The 21,432-nt window shown below is 42.8% G+C and overlaps 1 protein-coding gene across 1 annotated transcript; it reads left to right on the forward strand.

Annotated features, from left to right (window-relative positions):
* Positions 1-5,218: 5,218 nt before the first annotated feature.
* LOC308307820 (interleukin-1 receptor type 1-like) lies at positions 5,219-20,120 on the forward strand. Its single transcript, XM_080753124.1, has 12 exons — positions 5,219-5,360; positions 11,605-11,679; positions 12,141-12,393; positions 13,263-13,455; positions 13,955-14,126; positions 14,879-14,947; positions 15,651-15,789; positions 15,946-16,100; positions 16,997-17,140; positions 17,478-17,645; positions 17,817-18,136; positions 18,278-20,120. Exons 2-12 carry the CDS (start codon positions 11,607-11,609, stop codon positions 18,569-18,571), a joined length of 1,980 nt encoding a protein of 659 aa, XP_080609250.1. The 5' UTR covers positions 5,219-5,360; positions 11,605-11,606; the 3' UTR covers positions 18,572-20,120.
* The last annotated feature ends 1,312 nt before the right edge of the window (positions 20,121-21,432 follow it).

Raw genomic sequence — 21,432 nt, forward strand, 5'->3', positions numbered from 1 at the left:
AGCGTAATTTTGGCCTAAAATTACTGGACTATTAGGCTATACTGTCTGGTTCCCAACTGGTTCGGGAGTCGGGAGTTAATTTTTGTTTCCTACATTGATTGTACATTGTTTTTCATTATTATTTCAACATTTTCAAAAAACAAAACAAAATGCAATGATTTCATTACTAAATAAAATTCCATGAATTAGAAAACAAATGTCTAAGAAGTAGAAAATAGACGATCTACAAACTCACTGTGCAACAGCGGTGTCGCACCAAATTCTGGGCCCTGGGTACAAGGATTCACTGCGGGCCCCCCATGAATGTTCTTCATAGGGGGAGGGGGTTTAACCCATTTAGACTGGGAACCCATTATTTTGTGCTTTAACTATTGAAAAATAGCAGATATACAAGCTCACATCTGCTATTTTTGAAAAAACGTGAAAATGTGTGCATTCTTTGAATATTTCAAATCCTTCTAAGGTTTTTTGAAAAACCTATGTTTCCATCTCAAAATATTTAGTTCCAGGGACCCCCAGAAGCAAATTTGAGTTTGTTTGAGTTCGAGATTTGCACACATTTTCACGACTTTTCAAAAATAGCAGATCTACAAGCTTGCAGCGCGGCGCTGTGAGCAAAGGATGTGATGTATTTATCCAACTTCTGTAGCCTATTGCTGAGAGCTGAGTCTTGGATATTCATATTGTCACTGTGACATCACAGGTGATATCACAGTGACAGTCCATATATGGGTATCCCTTTTATGCCCATATATGAAGATCCCTGATGTCATTGTATATCACTGGCCAGATGGCAAAGGCATGGCCCATATCTGTGTGGCTGGTTCAGATAGGGATCTCTCCATGTATGGGCATAAAATATGGATACATATCTATACTATAATTTTGCGAATGTCTGTCTGTCTGTCACAGCGTTTCTCCTCAGTGGCTGGAGCAATTGATCTGAAATCGCATCACAATTAGCATATGAACACACCTAACATAACTGTGAAGCCCGTTTGTCACTTTCACAAATCGTATGCTGTATATTAGCATTTTTATGGTGTATCTACTATCTATTCTGCATCTAGCTTGAGGCTCATCTATTCTGCATCTAGCATGAGGCAACATGTTTAACCAGCTCTCTCTCTGTGTGTGTGTGTGTGTGTGTGTGTGTGTGTGTGTGTGTGTGTGTGCAGGCAGGCGGGTGTGTGCGTGGGCGGGTGGGCGGGTGGTGGTGGTGGGGGGGGGGGGGGGGGTAGCCATTAAACGAAACGGGTATTTCTTACATTGATGCTCCTACATATTATCATGCAAGCACCAGTTACAGTTACTTTCCATCCCTCATATACTGTATGCACAGTGCACATCCCATAACCCACACACTGCACATCATTTTGGAGCTCATATCTTTGAACGGGTAAGGGCTAGTTATTATTAATAAAGGATCAAATAAAATAGAAAGTCCATATATGGTCATTCCCAGAAACAAAATCTCTTTTATGCCCATATATGCCCATATGTCCATATGTATATGGATATATCTATCTATAAATGCGAGAAGTCTCTGCGTGTCTGTCTGTCTGTCTGTCTGTCTGTCTGTGTGTGTGTCTGTAATCCTCGTATCTCGAGAACCGTTCGTCCCACCGGCTTCAGATTCGGCACGCGCGTTCCCCGCCGCGGCACGGAGTGCAGTGCCGGGTCTCGACCCGACCCGACGCGCGGTTTTCCCGAACCGGCGCGAAACGTTCGGAATCTCCTTATGCGGGGTTGATTGTTGACATCAGGCTGTTCCGGAGGAAATCGGCGAAAGCTCTGACTCATTGTGACATCACTTCATAAAAGGCTCTGACATCACGTACGCCACATGAGTCAACAAAAAATCTCTGTGAGTGTGTATGTATGTATGTAATCCGCGTATCTCGAGAACCGTTCGTCCCACGGGCACGCGCGTTCTCCATATATGGGCATAAAATGAATGCCCCCATATATGGGCATAAAATGGATTGCAGACAGACAGATACAGATATCTCCATATATGGACATAAATGGACAGAGGCAAACAGATGGTCAAAGATCTCCATATATGGGCATAAAATGGACGCAGACAGACAGATACAGATATCTCCATATATGGGCATAAATGGACACAGGCAAACAGATGTTCAAAACGGGTCCTATGACAACAGGTATAATGAGGTTTGCATTAAAGGGGGAACCGGCACTGTGTCTGCAACACAGTTGGAGGCACAGACAGATACTCCATATATGGGCATAAAATGGACGCAGATAGACAGATATCTCCATATATGGGCATAAAATGGACCCAGAACTATAACTGCAGTGATCTCCATATATGGACATAAAATGGACGCCGACAGACAGACAGACAGATACAGATATCTCCATATATGGGCATAAATGGACACAGGCAGACAGATGGTCAAAACGGGTCCTATGAAAACAGGTATAATGGTGTTTGCATTAAAGGGCGGGGCATTCATTCCCTATTTACATTGTTCCGAGTTGGCCAGGTTGCCGACTAGACGCTGGGCCGCCCGAAGGGCGGCCCAGCTTCTAGTATTGATAAAGGGTAAAATAAATAAAATGTCTATACAGTATGGGCATTCCCAGATGATGCCCTGTTAGGGTACCCCCTTATGCCCATATACCGTATGGAGATCCCCAGGCATCAAACCCAGGCCCTAACTCGCCAAGGCCCTGCTTGGCTTAAACTATTAACATATGTTTTATGCCCATATATGGAGATTCCTATATATTATCAATATTAAGGACATTATTAAGGATATTATGTTATCAATATTAAGGACATATCTGGGAATGCCCATATTTGGTAATGCCCATATATGGGCATGTTTTGACATTGTTCAGGGGTCTCCATATATGAGTAACTGGTCCTATATACTGTACATCACTGGCCAGAAGGGCGACGTCGCATGTCACCCTGAGGTGTCTTACTAGTACTGTATATCATCAAAATGACTGTTGCAACTGCAAGTGTTGGTTCAAAGGGGTCAGATTCTCAGATGCGTTGAACAACTGCTGCTTTCACATGCAGTAACATCCTGTATATTCTTGTTCTTCTTTTGTGTTTGGCCAATCTTTTAGATGTTATGAAACTTGCTGGTGAAATGTACTTATTTTTTAACAACAACAAATGGAAGTATGGAACGAGCACACAAACGCACACAAACGCACAGTCGCACACACACGCACGCACGCGCGCGCGCACACACACACACACACACACACACACACACACACACACACACACACACACACACACACACACACACACACACACACACACACACACACACACGCGCGCACACACACACACACACACACACACACACACACACACACACATTTTTTTTTCTTCAAAATGTAATACATTACTGCGTGTTGCAAATCACTGAACACCTTTCTCCATGTACTGTAGCTACGGCAGCAGCCCTACTTTTTCATCAAACACTTCCAAGTAATTTGAATTTGGCCTATGTGGTCTAAATGTTTTTAGAACCCAGAGCAAGCGAGACAGTGAGAAAGAGAAGAGTAGAAGGTTTCTGTGGGCAAGTGGGTGGCAGGGGCATGATCTGGGAGCCCATGTGTGCATTGTGGTACAGCGCTTCTTAACCAAAACGTGTGAACGAACTCAAACATTCAGCAACAGGCACCACAGTGGATGGTTCATTCCTGTAGCGTGTGTGTGGTATACAGGTTAAATATACCAGGGGATTTCCTACATCGATCCAGGGGGACAGCCCATGCAGCCCAAGCTAGGTTTCACACGCTTTGCACACGTTCGATGTTTTAGGCACATGCACACTGTAATCGATAGCGTTATTTTAGTGTACAAATGCTGTTCTAAATTGTACTGTATAGTACTGTTTGATGCTCTTGTCCAGAGTGAGTTTTAATTCCTGCATAGCACATATTAGCAAGTGTAATCAGCATTACAAATAGCCAACAGCAAGTAGGTAAACCTTTATAAGCATATAGTTGATGAAATGCATTCAGAACAACTTATAAATGGCAAAGAAATGTCCCTCGCCTCGCTCTAAAATAAATATCTTCACAGATCAACAAGCTTACTTGACCCGTAGTCTACTGTCTATCCTTAATAATATAAAGGCATCAAAAGGAACTTATATCTACTGTCGTAGATTAGAGGTTGATTATGTGTGACGTTATAGAGTAGATCAAGTGTTCATTGATTATATTAATATCTAGCCTAATGACACATCATTGATATTGTAAAGCTTGTAAGAGTCTAGGGCCCTATTATGATCCAGGTCTTATGCCTTATGCCTTAACTTCTTTGCCTTTTTTTACTATTTTGTTTTTGTTTTTTAAATATTTCAAATAGCTGATCTGCAAGTTCACAACGTGCAGATGTGAAGTATTTAAAAATGTTTTTCAAAATAGTGAAAAAAAGGTAAAGATGTTAAGGCAGAAGGCATAAGACCTGGATCATAATAGGGCCCCGATGTCTATCTAGGACTGAGTAGCTATTGTTTTGGTAAAGCCTATCTTGTTATGGCACCACCACCTAATATAATTGTCTTGTCTCCTTATTTTCTCATGATTATTGATTGATCTGAATTCCACCACACTACAGTATATCCAAAACTAAGTATTATTTGTATCACTCTCTTTTCCTACCACGGCACGATCTAAAAACCAAAATGAGGACAGGGAGATACACCGAACTCACCACATACAACAATATGACTCACCAAAACCCACCAAATGGAGGAAGTAAAAAATAAGGCAAGCTAAAAGGTTAAATTTGAATTGAATGCCCCCATATCCTTACAGAACAAATCTTGGAGACCCCTTGGCCTTTTTCCTCGCATCACAACCTTTTATTTTGTTATGATTGATCATTTCACAATTATCAATACACAAATATTCAAATGCAATACATAAATACAAAACATACACAGACAGCGCCACAATATTTTCAAAGACAGACAATATCTGGGGAAACTGGGCAGATTTGCTCCCGGAATATTCACTCCAAACACTATTTGGAGTGACCCCAAGTCTTCTTGTTCCACCAAGTCAAACTGTCGGCTTTTCACATAGGAGGATGTCTCATAATCTAATTGGTTTAGTTTCCAGAGGGGGAAAAACCATCAGACTTTGGCCCCCCTGTACTTGTTTTGTATGACTCTTCTGATGTGTGCTATACTCTCTTTGTTTGCATTGGTCGATGGCTCTGTCTCTCAGGCCCTCCTGCCTGCATGAGAGGTTTCCTCTCCTGAGTGTTCTCCCTGTCGAGAGGGACTCACATCCTTCCTCACTCTGGCTTTCAATCTCCACAGTGCTGGTGTCTGAGCTGCCTTTTCCCTGAGGTGAGATTAGTTCTTCTATTAAGCGCCTCAGACAGATCTGATCTGAATGTCTTTCAGTGCTTTTGCTGTTTTCAAAGCTTTATTTTAATTCCCACCACACAACGTTTTTTCAGTATTCAGTATAGTACAGTGGTTCCCTGACAATAAAATTGCATGCAGTAATTGCATAGACGTAACACAGCTGTACATTTATTGACTGACTATGCATATTCATTAAGTAATGCACTGTAGATTTGTTAGTGGCAAAATCGAGGCTTATCTACACTATTTTACTTATTCAGGATCTTACAATAATTGAGTATCACTTGTGTCCTTCTTCAATCAATCCTGATTGCTGGTATGTCACCTGACCATCTGAGACGTTTCCTTAGCACATCTGTTGTTGCAAATATTAGACTTCTCCTAAACCTCCGGCACATCCGTCACCTATATGCATACATTGCGGTGTATATATGCCTTCATCTTTTAGTGCAATAACCGTTTGACCATGGTTAATATCAACTCTACATATGCATAAAATGTATTCACCCAGTGTGAAATATGTTTATTTGCTTAAAGCTGTGTGGACTCTAGTGAACCTTTCACCTTTTGTTTTTTCTTTCACATTCCTTTTTGAGCTCAGCGTTACATAACTTCCCATAAACAGAGCAGGCTGAACTGCTTTCTTTGCTGTTTAACCTTCATGTGCTTTATAGAACTTTCTCACCATCCATCATAATTCAAAGGCTGAGCTGATAGCTAGCTGGCACCCAGTCTCCTCAACAGGGTCAGGCTACATTATCTGAGATAATGTTTATTGAGTATTTAGTTATGTCACTAAGAGTTGAGTTCCATCACTTACATTAAAATATGTCCTCAACCCCCCCATGGCCAATTGTTGTTCATTTGATTGGCAGAGCATACAGTGTCATCCACTCAAATGTCTCTATAGCATCATTCTGCCTGCTCCTACAGTATCTTAAAAATATTATTCTGCCGTGTTGCTGAATCATGGTTGGTGTTTGCTTGATCAGAATGACTCATAATTTAGAAAAGTGCTATATAAATTTATGGTAACGTAAACTACTGAATACTACTGAATATATTTTAATGAACGTGTCTGGTGTATTCTCTGGTTCTACTAGCCCACTAAAATATATGCAATTGTGGTACTGTAACGAGTCTGTCAAACTGGCATATGTTATCTTGTAGATTTGTTTTTCGATTCTTCATCTGTTCAGTGTTGTGGTTTTACAGCCTTGTACTTATGGCATCTTCTTTACTATGCCATTTCACAACAGCGACCCTAAAACAGATGGACAAAGTTCATCTGACTGAACTGATTTTTTGGCAAACACATCTCTCACACATAATGGACAGACTGAAACATCTGCTGTCCTCCGGTAGAATCATGTCCTGTCAGCAAACATTGCACAGATTTGTTCCCTTTTTGACATCCTATTTCCACATTTTCTGGTAGAGTGTCAGCATTTTTGGTGAGAATGCCTTGGATTTAGGGTCCCAACCTCACTGGGGTTTCAGCAATCGCTTTGAGAGTCAATTCACTTTAAATAATAATAATAATAATACTACATTTTATTTCTTCATTCAAGGAATCTCAGAGTGCTACATTGCAGAATAAACACATAATCAATTCATCAATAACATTAGCAGGGTTTAAAAGCAGAAAAAGCTACAAACGGAACAAACAAAAAAATCACACCCGTGTGAACTGAGCGGTGGTTTACCCACCAACCCCTAGAGCTTCGAATTAATTTATATTTAATTAAAACAACAAATCTGCAGCACTTCTCGCGTGTAACGTTAAAATGTGGCTGGTCTCGCGAGGCAGAAGTCTCCATTCGCCGCTGCAAAAGTGGGCTGATCTACAAGTCCACAATGCGTCACTGATCCAATAGGTTGTGGGCTTGTAGATTAATTAAAAGGGTGCTTGTTTAGCGACACCGACATACAGCGAAGAATAAACCTCCAGCTACTGAACTTTCCCTACACTGACCGTCCTCCGCCTAGCAGACAGTGCTTTGCCTCTTGAGTTAAACGTGCTCACGTTTCACACAATGTAACATTAATTGATTCAGAATGATAACGAGTCAAGCTGAAACGGGCGACTCATTTGGTAGGGACGGGAAGGCAGACTGTTTACGAGACTTCTCCACCGAAAACACTGTGTAAAGCATGGATTTCTTCTCTCACGAGTCTGCCTGCACGCAGCCACGTTCACGGTAAAACTCCCTCCGTCCCTCTGTAGACTACCTAATTTGGTTCAAACGAAAACATAATCCATTGGTGTGATTATAATTGCTCGTTTCACATCGTGGTTGTTCCACGCTTCGCATAGACGATGCGATGATACTGCTCTTGCTTTTACCAACGCCAGTCGTCAGGCACGTGCACACAGACATCAAACGGGGCTTGAGCCCCTGCCCTTTTAAGAGAGAATTGTCCACCAAAGGGCCCTTTTAGAAATGTCAGCCCCTGCCTCTCTTAACATTCTCTGCACGTCCCTGACCAACGCGGTCCCTGACCAACGCGTGAGAGAGAGAGAGAGAGAGAGAGAGAGAGAGAGAGAGAGAGAGTGTGTTGTCTGCCTCAGTGGTGCGTGTTCCCCACACTCAAGCCCCCACCGTTGCGCTGTGCGTGTGTGTGTGTGTGTGTGAGAGAGAGAGAGAGAGAGAGAGAGGGAGAGAGAGAGAGAGAGAGTGTGTTGTCTGCCTGCCCTGCTCAATAGCGCCCCTCCTTTAACGTGTGTGTGTGTGTGTGTGGTCTGTGTGTGTGGTCAGGAGAGGTATGGCCGGCGACAGACATACACGGCAGGCGACAGACATACACGGCCAGTAACATCTTGAAAGCGAATCACAGGAGCGGCTACCACCGCTCAAAAATAGCTGATCATCATTGAACATCCCTGTATTTAGGCCTATTTAAAAAGAGTTCAGAGTCTGTGGTGCTCTTAATGGGAAGGCTGTTCGACAGACGTTGTGCTGCAGAGCCGGTCCCCCATGGTGCGTAGATTAGTACTAGGGACTTCGAGGAGGAATCTGTTTGCTGATCTGAGGGTACAGGTGGAGGTTTGTGAGGTTTGTGGTGGCTTAATTAGTTCCTGTAGGTTGGGAGGGGCAAGTCCGGTGATTATCAGGACCTTGTAATCGATCCTGAAACGGGGAGCCAGTGCAATGAGAAGAGGATAGGTGTTATGTGGTCATGCTTACGGACTCTCATTAGGACCCTGGCAGCGCTGTTCTGGATGTACCGCAGCTTCTGAGTACTCTTGCCTGGAAACCCAAAAAAGAGTATGTTGCAGTAGTCCAGTCTGTTGGAGATAAAGGCATGTACAAGGTTCCCTGCATCTGACAGGGTTAGAAGGGGCGGAGTTTGGAGATGATTTTGAGATGATAGAATGCGGTTTTACACAGATGCTTTATATGGTTATTGAATGTCCGGTAGGTGAGATGTGATCGACTGAACTTGGTGGGGTGTGCCAACGAGGAGAGCTTCAGTTTTGTTGCTGTTTAACTGAAGGAAATTATGGCTCATCCATGCCTTATCTCCTCCAGACAGGAAGTTTGACATGACATGACATGGCTGCAGAGGGGCTGGGGGCAGTTATAATGTACTGCTGGGTGTCATCAGCATAACAATGGAAGGACATTTCTTGTCTGCTGATGACACGACCAAGGGGTAGCATATAAATAATGAAGAGGAGAGGGCCGAGGACCAACCCCTGTGGGACTCACAGGTGACAGGGAGCGATTTGGACTTAAACCCGCCTAGTGAGACATATTCTGTCCTATCAAAGAGGTAGGACTGAAACTAGCCTTACATTAAGACGTTCCTACCGAGACTTCCACATTGTGACGTTGGGACGAGTCATACAGACTTTGTCATACACTCCTGCTGCATGGTCGGCAAAGCGGCCTTTAGTGGCTCGACACATGCACAAATGCAAAATATAAGTAATTCTCCCAACTGTTAATGATTATGGCGGTAACCTTGCACAATGTCCGTTGTTTTCAATAAAAATATTTACACTAGAGACCATTTTGCCGACCATCATACAGGAGCGTATGACAAAGTCTGTAAGAGTCTCCCACCGTCGTCCCAACGTCACAATGCGGAGGTCTCGGTAGGATCTTCTTAACTCATATAGTGCCAATCCCGAGAAGACTCGTGAAAAATACTTGAGTATCACATGGTGCCAATCCCGAGTATTCTCGTGAAAAGTAATATATTACTGTAACGGCGGATACATTACCGAGAACAATGGCCGGAGGTCCGGAGACGAAATCCGTCGCTGATTTCGCATCATCACGGCTCCACGAGCACAAAATAGTCCCATCCATAACATTGAGGTGGACGGGGGATCTCATCTTTAATGTCCATTATCTCAAAACTACACTTTAGAAGCTAGGATGGAGGCAGATGCTCGCTTATGTTACACATGTATAAAAGCTCCCGGTCCGCCATTACACAACTCCACGTGGACAACGATCGGTTCCGGCGCAGGTCGCGATGGCGTCAGACCGGAAGTGTTTGCGCTGTGGACTTCTGGCCTTCAAAATAAGATAACGGGGGTGATGCCAACCTGAGACTGGCATCGTGGACTTTATAATCCGTTAATTTCATGGGCACTAAATTAGTTAATGTAAGGCTAGGACTGAAACCACTTGAGTGTAATATCTGATTCAAGTCCCATGGACCACATAGGAAAGACAGAGCTGATGCACCCCCCCTTTAATTCCCCAGAGCTGCTCTCAAGAAATGAATGCAGGAGGCATATGGAGTGGACTAGAGCAGACATGCAATATATTACAGAAGCAGTCTGTCTGTGTGTGTGTGTGTGTGTCTGTGTGTGTGTGTATGTGCGTGCGTGCGTGCGTGCGTGCGTGCGTGCGTGCGTGCGTGCGTGCGTGCGTGCGTGCGTGCGTGCGTGCGTGCGCCCTTCAGTCAAAAACACAATCAGGAATGGAGAGGGAGAATACCTGAAAACCCTTCCCTCCCTCAAGTGACTCAGCCAGTTCAGTTGAACTTTGACTCCCATACGTCACTCCCACGTCTCAGCCCCCACCAGAGCCTGGAAAATCTTCTTCCCACGCTCTCCTCACTGTGCCTGGGCCTGTCCCTGGGAGTTACTACTGTATTACGGATTCCAAACATCTCTCAACGACATCCAGACTGTCAGGGCAGAAAAACTTGTGCACAGTTTATTAGTTTAGTTTAAACTTTGCCTCTCAATGATATTAGAAGAGCTTGTTCAATCTAATCTGTCAAAACCACTTGAGAGTAATGTCTTTCCATCTTTATCCCTTGACAAAAATAATACACTCAGTCTTAACATTTTGATGATCTTCTTGTTGTGTAGAGACTTTAAACTAGATTATTAAGGGTGCACACTTCTCATCTTGGTTATTTCCATCACATCTGATTGCAACTGCGTTCTGGTAAAGTGTATTCCAGTAGCTCACCACAGAAACCCTTAGTAGATAAGCTATCTATACCATCTACCCCGAAAGAATAATGAATGAAAATAAGATGAACACGATACAGCCTATGGTAATAATGGAGTACTGTAATGTGTTATTGACATGCCATTACCAAAATTTAGAAAACAAAGAATCTATTACAAGCAATGTGTTCAAAATTGGCATTACAATATACTGTACGTACAGTACTTGAGCAAATGTACCTCCACCATTGCATGCAACACATACGGTTTCTGATAAGAAATTAGGTCAGCAACTTAACTGACACGCATGCACACACGCACGTACACACGCACGTCGCACGCACAACTCACCAACAATTTTAGTTGTGATCATCTACTGTTTCCCATTTATTCTGTGCTTCTGAATAAATTACACACAGTGAGCAGGACATTTAGCGACAGGGCCAGGGGTGAAGGAAAAACATCATGGATCACAACAAGTTCAGTCATCCCCTCACTCACTTTCCTCAGAACTAGTGAACGGTGATCAGACATTTACCGGCAGCGCTGAGTGGGAGTGTCCAGTAGGATTGCGTCAGTGTGGTTCCCTGTTGGGCCTCAATCCAGTTATGCTGTGGTTGGTTGGGAGTTCAGGATTACTTCAGAAAGGGAGGAATGAATGCATGTTATGTGGCCTGTTAACTGCAATTCATGGACAGTGTCTACTGTCTACTAGGGTGTGTGTTTACCTGTTGGTTTACACTAACTGTTGTAACCTCTTATGTTGCTATGATTGTGTTTGTTTGACTATCTGTGTTTCAGTCATGGGCGTGAGTCAGATACTGGCAGCTGTCCTCTTTCTCCTGGGTCTGGTTGGAGGCTCCTCAGCTTTAGGGGGTGAGTATTGTACTCAAATCAGGAGAATGGAGAAAGAGACAAAAAAATATGGGGAAAGAGAGACAGACCAAGTCTATAATGTTGTCTAGATTATTGTGTGCACAGTGCAGTGTCTAGAATTCTACAATAGTTTGGTTGATGAACAAAGAAGCTGTTAAATATAAATAGTTGAACCAAGAACAGTATTTGAAAATATGAGACACATTTTTATTTCAGCTTATTATTTTGCCTCCAAAAGTTAGAAGCACAGAGCAGCTCCACAGTGACCCCTTGTGGGCATCAGACTACAGTGTTTAGCAGAGGCCTTCTTGTCCCTTGCTCTGATGTTATGAAAAGGAAGTCTGACCCCTTTTCACGAATAATTATTTACTGTACCATAAAACTGCAGAGCTCCTCTCTAAACCTTCTTTCTGGCTTAATACGTGTTGAAGAATCAGATTTTCTTTGTCTATTTTCACCAGAGAACTGTACTGACTACAAGCGACAGTTTGAAAGTGTGTTTTCCGTTCCTGGGGACGTGGCCATGCTGAATAGCACACTCGTATCCCTTCCCTTCTTCAACTTCAGAGTCGTCCCCTACAATGTCACCTGGTACCACCTGCTATCGGGCAGACAACTAGGCAACGAGACTGGACGCATTGTGGTGCACGGGGAGACACTCTGGTTCCTCAATGTGACCCTGGAGGATGCTGGGTTCTATGTGTGCATTGTGAGGTAATTACAGTCTCATTCTGGAGCAAGAGAGCCCTGGGGAGAAGACACACACACACACACACACACACACACACACACACACACACACACACACACACACACACACACACACACACACACACACACACACACACACACACGCGCACACACACACACACACACACTCGCACGCATGTGCGTGTGCACACAGACTCGCAGAGACACGCCATAACATTCAACAACACAAAAAAACATTATAAAATAATTAAACGTTACTGTCCAAAATAACATCAGCGCTCTGAAACAGTCAAACTTCATTTGACAATAAGGTAAACTGTAAAAAAAAGATATATCTATGAAAGGTGACAAAGAAGATCATATTATCATGATTGATTATGTGTGACATTATTAGAGATAATATTTAATATCTAGTTCTTTATGAAACATAATGATACTGATACTTGATAGTTAGGAGTCGAGAGGCCTTCACCAGGCCTCAGTAGCTATTGTTTTGGTAAAGCCTATCTTGTTATGGTACAGCTTTGTCCCAGAGGCCTTGAAGCCACACAGTATACAGTAACTATAGTGTCTGACCATTCTTCTTGGCAGAACTACTTAACCACTGACCTGAGTGTTAAACTGTACTTCTGTCCATGATATCATGTTACATAACTTGACCACCACCACCACCTAATACATTGTCTTGTCTCCTCAATGCCTCATTGATTATTGATTGATCTGAATTCCTCCACAAAGGCCAATATATCAGTCTAGCGCTAACAATAAAAAATGTCAACTTCTAAGACCAGTGAATTTGATAAACATACCAACTATCAAGGCATCACTGAAAGTCACAAAACATGAATTCTTCCTCCTTTGCTTTTCAACAGCACTCCTTCTCAGTGCTACCGACAGGCCACAGAGCTGGTCGTACACAAGCCTCACCCTGGGAAGTGTGGCAGACCGTTGACCATTACCCAGACAGTCGAGAACAAAGTCCAAGACATCTTGTCCTGCCCTCTGAAAAACATCATAGAGAAACTGGACAGTTACTCGCTTGATTACTCCCTCAAATGGTACAAGGTGGGTTGTGGCATGTACTGTAGATCAGTGGTTCTCAACCTGTGGGTCGGGACAGGGGGGTCCCCAAATTAATTTGGGGGGGTCCCCAGATGATTAACTTAATGTGCAGTTCAAATATGATTATGTTGGGGTTCTCTGCCTGAAAAGGTTGAGAACCACTGCTGTAGATGATGAAATCCTTACATTTGCATTTTAGACCATTAGCTGACACATTTATCCATAACAACTGAATTGGTAGGGGTTCAGTGCCATTGACAGGGGTTTATTTACTCAAGGATGCATTGTAGACCAGTGAACTGTACTGTCATGAAACTGTACCTTTCCCTATGCAAACTTCTAAAAAATACTATCGATCAATCGATCGATTGATCAATCAATCAATCAATCAATCAATCAATCAATCAATCAATCAAAATACTTTTTGATATAGGAATCTGTAAAACTCCAACATGCTATTACGACCTATTTGATGTGTTAATTGCTTTGGTTTCATGTTCAGAACTGTACAGCCATAAAGGCTGGTGATGGCAAGTTCTCCTACCATGATGTGACCCGGCTCAAGCTGAGGACGGTGGAACCGCAGGACAGTGACAACTACACGTGCACTCTGACCTTCAATCTCACGGGGTTCACAGTCTCCATCTCGGAGACCATTTTCGCCTATGTTAAAGGTGAGCAAATAGTCCACCCCTCGAATTGGAGGTGAGAGGAGTCATTTTGTAGGACTATGTTTGTGTATGTTAACGTACACATACAGGCAGGAACGTGCAGAGAATGTTAGAGAGGCAGGAGTTGAAATTTCTAAAATGGCCTTTTGGTGAAAATCGAAAATAGCAGACCTCCAAGCTCACAACTCGTTGCGCTGCGACGCGTTGTGAGCTTGGAGGTCTGACATGACACTCTGGCTTCACTGTGTTGTCACACTAACAGAATCCCTTTTATCCCCATACTGTATATGGAGTTCCCTGATGTCATCAATATTAAGCCTATATCTAACAGGACTTCATATGGGAATGCCCATATATGGCCAAGACAGCCCATATCTGTGTGGCTGGTTCTACATACAGGGATCTCCATGTATGGGTATAAAAGGGTATGATGTCAGATGTCCTAGACATCATAGGACTTTCACATAACGAACTGAGTAAGCATGTTTGGGCTCTGACAGCATATCTCCATATACAAGTACATGGATCTCCAATATGTGTACCAGGGGTTTCCACATATGGGTAACTAGTCTGATTTACGTCACTGGCCAGATGGCAAAGACATAGCGCGACCTCGCCCTTTAGGGCCCTTTAGGGCGAGGTTGCTTGTCGCCCCGAGGCGTCTTACTAGTGTAGTTCTAAAGTAATAAGAGCCACTATGCCATGTCCCACAATGAAGACAGTGAAATCAATCACATTTTCTCTTTTACTTTCAGAGGATTATGAATGGCGTCCCGAAATTCATGAGCCATCCGGTTCCAGTCAGGTTATCAAGGCCCAATGGGGTGAGTAAAAACATTGAAAATAGAAATGTACAATGTAACTTACTTGCACGATGCATGCTATTAATAATTGTGTGTGTGTGTGTGTGTGTGTGTGTGTGTGTGTGTGTGTGTGTGTGTGTGTGTGTGTGTGTGTGTGTGTGTGTGAGAGATATGGATTATGATCCATAAATGTATGATTCATGCATGAGGCTCATATGACCATGAAGTTATATTCTGTGAACTACGGTTTGGACTTACAGGTGCGAATGTGGTTACCCTGACTATGAGATCATACAGTAGGTTCTGGCTAGTGGAAAATTACCAGTGAAGTGAGGAACCTATTGTTTCTGTCTTGTCACATTCTTTGATCTGGGAACCAATAAAAGAGTTCCACGGTTATACTGTATTATTTTATATACATATGTTTTACCTCCATTTTAGAGAGAGAGAAAGCTGCAACTGTGGAATTGTATGCTGATTGTTTGTCCTCCTGTCTGACTCTCTCAATACAACAATTTATTAATATAGTCCTGGGCTGTCTCTGAGTCTTATTTCGGTGTGAAATAATTCTTCATGTTATGGATTTATTTATTTAACCATATATTTTTATTTAATTTCATGTAACAATGTGTGTGTGTGTGTGTGTGTGTGTGTGTGTGTGTGTGTGTGTGTGTGTGTGTGTGTGTGTGTGTGTGTGTGTGTGTGTGTGTGTGTGTGTGTCTAGGCTCCAGCTTCACTAAGCGATGTCAGGTGTTTGTGCCTTGTGTGGGGAGGAGGCCCTATGTGGATGTTTATTGGTATATCAATGGCAACACAGAAGTCTCTGAAGACACTTCTGGTCACATTTACATGGAATCACAAAGGTTTGTACTATAGTGTGTCTGTGTGACCTTAACATGACTTTAATATTCCCATGTTTGAGGGGCACATACAGTGGCCCATTCCCTATTGAATTTTAGAAACAAAATTCCACCATATTAAAAGCCTCTCCTGTTCAATGCTCTTCTTTCCTACTTTAGTTCCTTTAGAGAAGAGAGTCCAAGGAGAGGTGAGTGGTTGGAGCGCCTGTTGAAGTTCTCTCACCTCACAGAGCACGATTTCTACAAGAACTACACCTGCATTGCCATAGGAGACAGAGGTGGTGATCGAAGCCAATTTACTCTGCTGCCAGCAGGTACGAACCAACAAACCAGCAGTGGATACAGTGGTGTTCTGTATGTGTACTGTATAGTACTGCACATAGATAGCATATTTTGTGTACGGTTAATAAAAAAGAAAAAGACTACTTTCATAAGTAGGTTGGGAGAGGCTTATTGTCGGTATCAGCCTACTTTCATGAAAATACCACACTTTCATTGACGTTTAAATGATCCAATAAGATGAGACACTCAATACAAATACAGTACAAGAAGAGAATTTGTACCAGAGGCTATTCATTTTCAGTGACTGAGCAGTCAACACAACGGGGAAACAGAAGTAGTTGTATGAAGATAGAACAGAATGGAATTTGCAGACCACTTGCCTTTTCTTCCACACCTGCACATCTGGTCAATCACAATTTTTCAGGTTCAGGCAGACAACTCTTGGATTAATTAGAATATATTTTAATTGAGCATTTACTGAGCATGATATATGAACCATAGGACTCTGTCTCGATTCATTCCCTGTAAGCATGAACATTTTAGATAGAATTACAGGGAATTAATTAAGACCCCCCAAAGGGGATCTAGAAACGGAACCTACAGCTGGATGCTGGGGAGGTGGTGGGATTGCAAAACATAAGCAGCAGAGAGTGATCAGAGACAGCGAGCAGAGTAGCCGCACAGCCAGGAGAAAAGCAAGAATGAAGAAGTAGGTAGAGGGATTTAAATACCCGCCCTGATCAGGTAAAGAGATCATGTGACTGATGACCTGATCAGGGAGGCACGCAAGGTGATGCAGATTGCAGGCGCTACGCTGTAGGGGGGAGGGGGGTATCATGACTGTTTTAAATTCTCTGACCACTAAACCTCCTTCTCTTGTGCATATGAAATTTGGTGACACTGTATGGGTATGTTTAATTTCCCTCAGATCCCAACATACTGCTGCCCATTGGATTGGTGCTGGGAGGGGTCACTGTACTCTTCATCAGCAGCGTTGTCTTCTACTATACTTTCAAGATCGACATTGTGCTGTGGTTCAGAAGGGCTTTTCCTGTTTTCTACAAGAACAGGGGTAAGATTTCACAATGCTGTGTAATCAAAAAGAAGTGCTCCCATGACGCACGCACACACAAACACACGCACTGACTCAGCCAATTTGTTACCTAACCACTGATCTGTCCACACTCCACACATGTAGGTTATGAATGCAATCAAATAAATCTATCAGCCACAATGTGCTAAACACTGATAGCATTGACAGGACTGAGTAAACAGTACATTTGCTCACAACTGAATCTTATAACCTAGATTTTGATGTGGTCAAACATATCTTGATACATATATAGCTTAGGGCTATATCGCACATTACATTATATGGTATGTTTATCATATTTTGTGTTCTCTGTTAGAGTCCGATGGTAAACGCTATGACGCCTACATAGCGTACCCGCGGTGCTTTGCGGCTGGAGCCAGTGGAGACGTGGAGATGTTTGCTCTCCACACGCTGCCTCAAGTGTTGGAGAGGACCTGTGGCTACAAGCTTTTTATAGCCGGCCGTGACAGCCTGCCTGGACAAGGTACCATATCTTATACAGAGTCATGACGGAAGTGAACAAACCTTGGCCTACAAATGCTCAAAGTTATTGAATGTTGAATGAATGCATTATCCGGTCAGCTACTAGCGTGTTCCCAAATGAAGCATTTCTGGTTCTAATTCTCTCCTCTATTCCTTTCCTTACCATCTCCAGCCATTGTGGACTCAGTGGAGGAAAACATCCAGGCCAGTCGCTGCCTCCTCCTGCTCTACACCGCTTCCACCTTCAACAGTAGTGACACCAGTGACAATAACAATCAGAACAGCAGTGACCTCAAATGTAACTTCAACGACAGCAGTAGCCACAAGGATCACAGCAACAGTGGCAGTGATCATAGCAGTTACCACATCATAGACACCAGTGACAACTGTACCAGCTCAGATTCCTGCAACAATGAAGACATTCCAGGACCTGGCCAGCAGTTTGAGCACGACATCGCCATGTACAGAGCACTGATGGAGGGATCCCTGAAGGTAAATATATTTGGTCTGTCTGTCTGTCTGTCTGTATATTTTTTATCTCTTCATCTCAGTACAATGAATGTAATTAAACGCAGCTCGATATCAGATCAACATTGCTCACTGTGCATAATTTACTGTTTTCTCATTCTGCAGGTGGTCTTGGTGGAGATGGAAGAGGTCAGCCCGGCCCAGCTGGCTCTCTTCCCAGAGTCGGTGCGTCACCTGTGGAAGAAACAAGGAGCAGTGCGCTGGTGGAAGAACCAGAAGACGCTTTCTCAAGGCTGGAGGGCACGTTTGAGGGGAGGCGATGAAGAGAAAGGAGGACCCAATAGTTCATCCTTGACTCTGTCACCGTCCTCCAGGTTTTGGAAGGAGATTAGATACCACATGCCTGTGAGGGGTAAAAGGACTGTGCGTCCAGAGAATATGTCGCTGTTGGCCTTGTGATGGAGTCATAATAATTTGAACTGATGAACAGTCTTTCTTTACCATGAATATTAATGCTTTGTAAGTTACAGTATGTCTGTGTCTAAGGTTGTTTCAGCTGACAACAGCCGCTTTCCAGCCAAAATCTTGATTGGGATTGAACCTACTTGGACACGAATAGATGAAAATGGGGGGACATGACTGCGAAAGGGGAAGAATGACTTGCTCAAGGGCAATACTGAGGAAATTCACATCTGACCACAGTGTAATGCCTGGTGGTGTTGGTGGTGGAATTTGAACCAGTAACCATTTAGTCGTACAGTATGTAGACCACAATGGATTCCTCATAAGAAAAAATGTGAAGAAGTGAAAGATGAATCAATCAGTGAACAACTGACAACTTTCACAATATGTGAAATGACCTGTACATATGTATAGTTTTCTTTTTTTTTTTATCACACACCTAACATGTAAATGTCAACATGCACGAATGGCCATGGGCCAGGGCCTACTGTATATGGAGAGTTGTGTCATGAGCCAAGAACTCAAGGGGAAATAAACTGTGTACAACCTATAAGCCAAAGGTTTAAGCAGCCTGTTACAGCACCATCATGAAGCCGATTTGGGGCAGAGGTTCTTCCTTGGCCTACTGGGAGTGTCTGTCCAACAGTGTCGGAGATGAGCTGTTCAGACACACAGGCGAACAGACACACGGACACACACACTCAGCCAAGCACACCTGCAGCCCATTACACACACGCACGCACAGTCGCACACATAAGATTAAAACACAAGCATAGAAACAACATACTGTACAACCTCATGGTTGTATGTTGTTATCAATAATTTCAACGGAGGACTCATTGATCAACAATGATTTATTTTGTCTTATGGACATATAGAGTGCAGTTTGGGCTATCAGATCGGATAAGGTCCTATACATACTGACTGTACCGCTATCTTAATATCTATGAAGTTTTGGGGAATACTGTACATGGGTAAGAAGGCAAGCTTTTACAAAAAATGTCAAAGGAAATACAATGAAAGTAAACAAACAGATACAGATCTATCAGATGTTGCTGTGTGAACAGAAACAGGCTGTTACAATATTTTGGTTACACATTTCTAAAGTCCATGCTCAATATTTACTTGGACGTGAATATTGTAGTGATGGGCAGTACAGCCCTGTGACACCTTGTTATTATGTGACAAGCTGTGAATGTGTGTAACGTGGGAGTCAGTTGCCTATAGATTTGAGTTGCCCCCTTGCCTTATTGGATGTGCATGTTGATGTCATTGGCTGCACCTGTGTGCTGCTGCTAGTTTTGATAAGGGGCGTCAGCTTTTCCAGTTCAGTGTTATCAGGGTTTCTCAAGGTTCAACAGCATGGATGGATTGTCTCCTGTTCTGTGCTAGAACAAGAGGAACCAAGTGCTGGAACACTCATCTGTACCAGCAAGTGTTACATTCAGTGTTATTGTCATCCTGACCTGACCAGCTATACTGCAAACTGTCCATATTCATCTGCGTTCTTTAGTAAAGTCTGCTAAACTGAGGAATCCTTGTCATGCCCTCATTACTCCCTCTCCTCTACACCCAGCAGCATGACAATATAATGAAAAATGTATTTTCTTTTGTATACAAGTAACTTGGAAAATAATAGTCCATACATATTTCTCATAGTAAATAGGCATGAGGCACTAATAGCCATCTGATGACCTTGCTTATTGTAAGTCGCTCTGGATAAGACCGTCTGCTAAAGTAAGTTCCTGAATTGAAATTGAAAATTGTATTAGAATAGTGGAAACTCATGCGATTGCTTCTTAAGAACCCCAAGAATCAAAATATAAAACATTAATTAAATGGAATCACCTGTAGGCCTATACTTCAACAACAAAAATGTAAGTAAGGGAGGAAGTGTGCAGTATTGCAAAAAAAAATCTCAGTTCTCAGAACCGAGAACAAGCGAGATGGTGTGAAACGGTGAGAAAGAGGGAGTAGATGGTTTCTGTGGGCAGGTACATTCGGCATGCATGAGGTTTGTATTGTACAGTTCTCAAATGTAAACATTCAAGCAGCACAGTATTCTGTCCACAACGAGCTCTCTTGAACTGAATAATTTCTGTAGTTGTGTGGGTGGTAGGCTATATCAGGGGATTCCTGCACTGATCCAAGGGGACAGCCCAGGTACACGGACCGTGGTTTCACTGTAAGCTGCACGGTAGAATCCATTTAACTCAGAGAATGTACAACTACAACCGAATGGTAATGGGACCATTTGGTTCCATTTGTACATTCTGAGCTAAATCAACACTGATAGTTTGATGCTCCTGTCCAGAGTGAGTTGCAATACACTGAGCGCAATAATGGTTTTAATTCCTGGATAGCACTTATTAGCAAGGGGTGGGCTGTGAAGATATGGCAAGTGGGCCAAATCATTTTATTGATTGATATATATATATATATATATATATATATATATATATAAAGGTCATGGTATTTCTTCTTTAAAACCTTACAGTACATTAAAATAAACATGCAGATCTGAGGACTCTGGTGGGGACATAGGGTTTCAGGAGCTCTAAGAGGTATTGAGGGGCCAGACCATTTATGGATTTGAATGTGAAAAGGAGGATTTTGAAATCAATACGGAATTTTACGGGAAGCCAATGGAGTGAAGCTAAGACCGGGGTTATATGTTCCCGTTTTTTAGTGCCAGTCAACAGGCTAATGAGGAAGTCATTGATACTGTAGCTTATGATTTATGATGATATGATAATGATTAGGGCTACCACAATTAAGGTAAATTAAAGAGGCATTGTTATTTTTATTTATATGTTGTGCTGTCATTCAGTCTATTCGTCTCTCTCCATTGTTTGATT

This window comes from Nannobrachium achirus (assembly GCF_963921795.1).
Source record: "Nannobrachium achirus genome assembly, chromosome: 22".
Taxonomy (NCBI): domain Eukaryota; kingdom Metazoa; phylum Chordata; class Actinopteri; order Myctophiformes; family Myctophidae; genus Nannobrachium; species Nannobrachium achirus.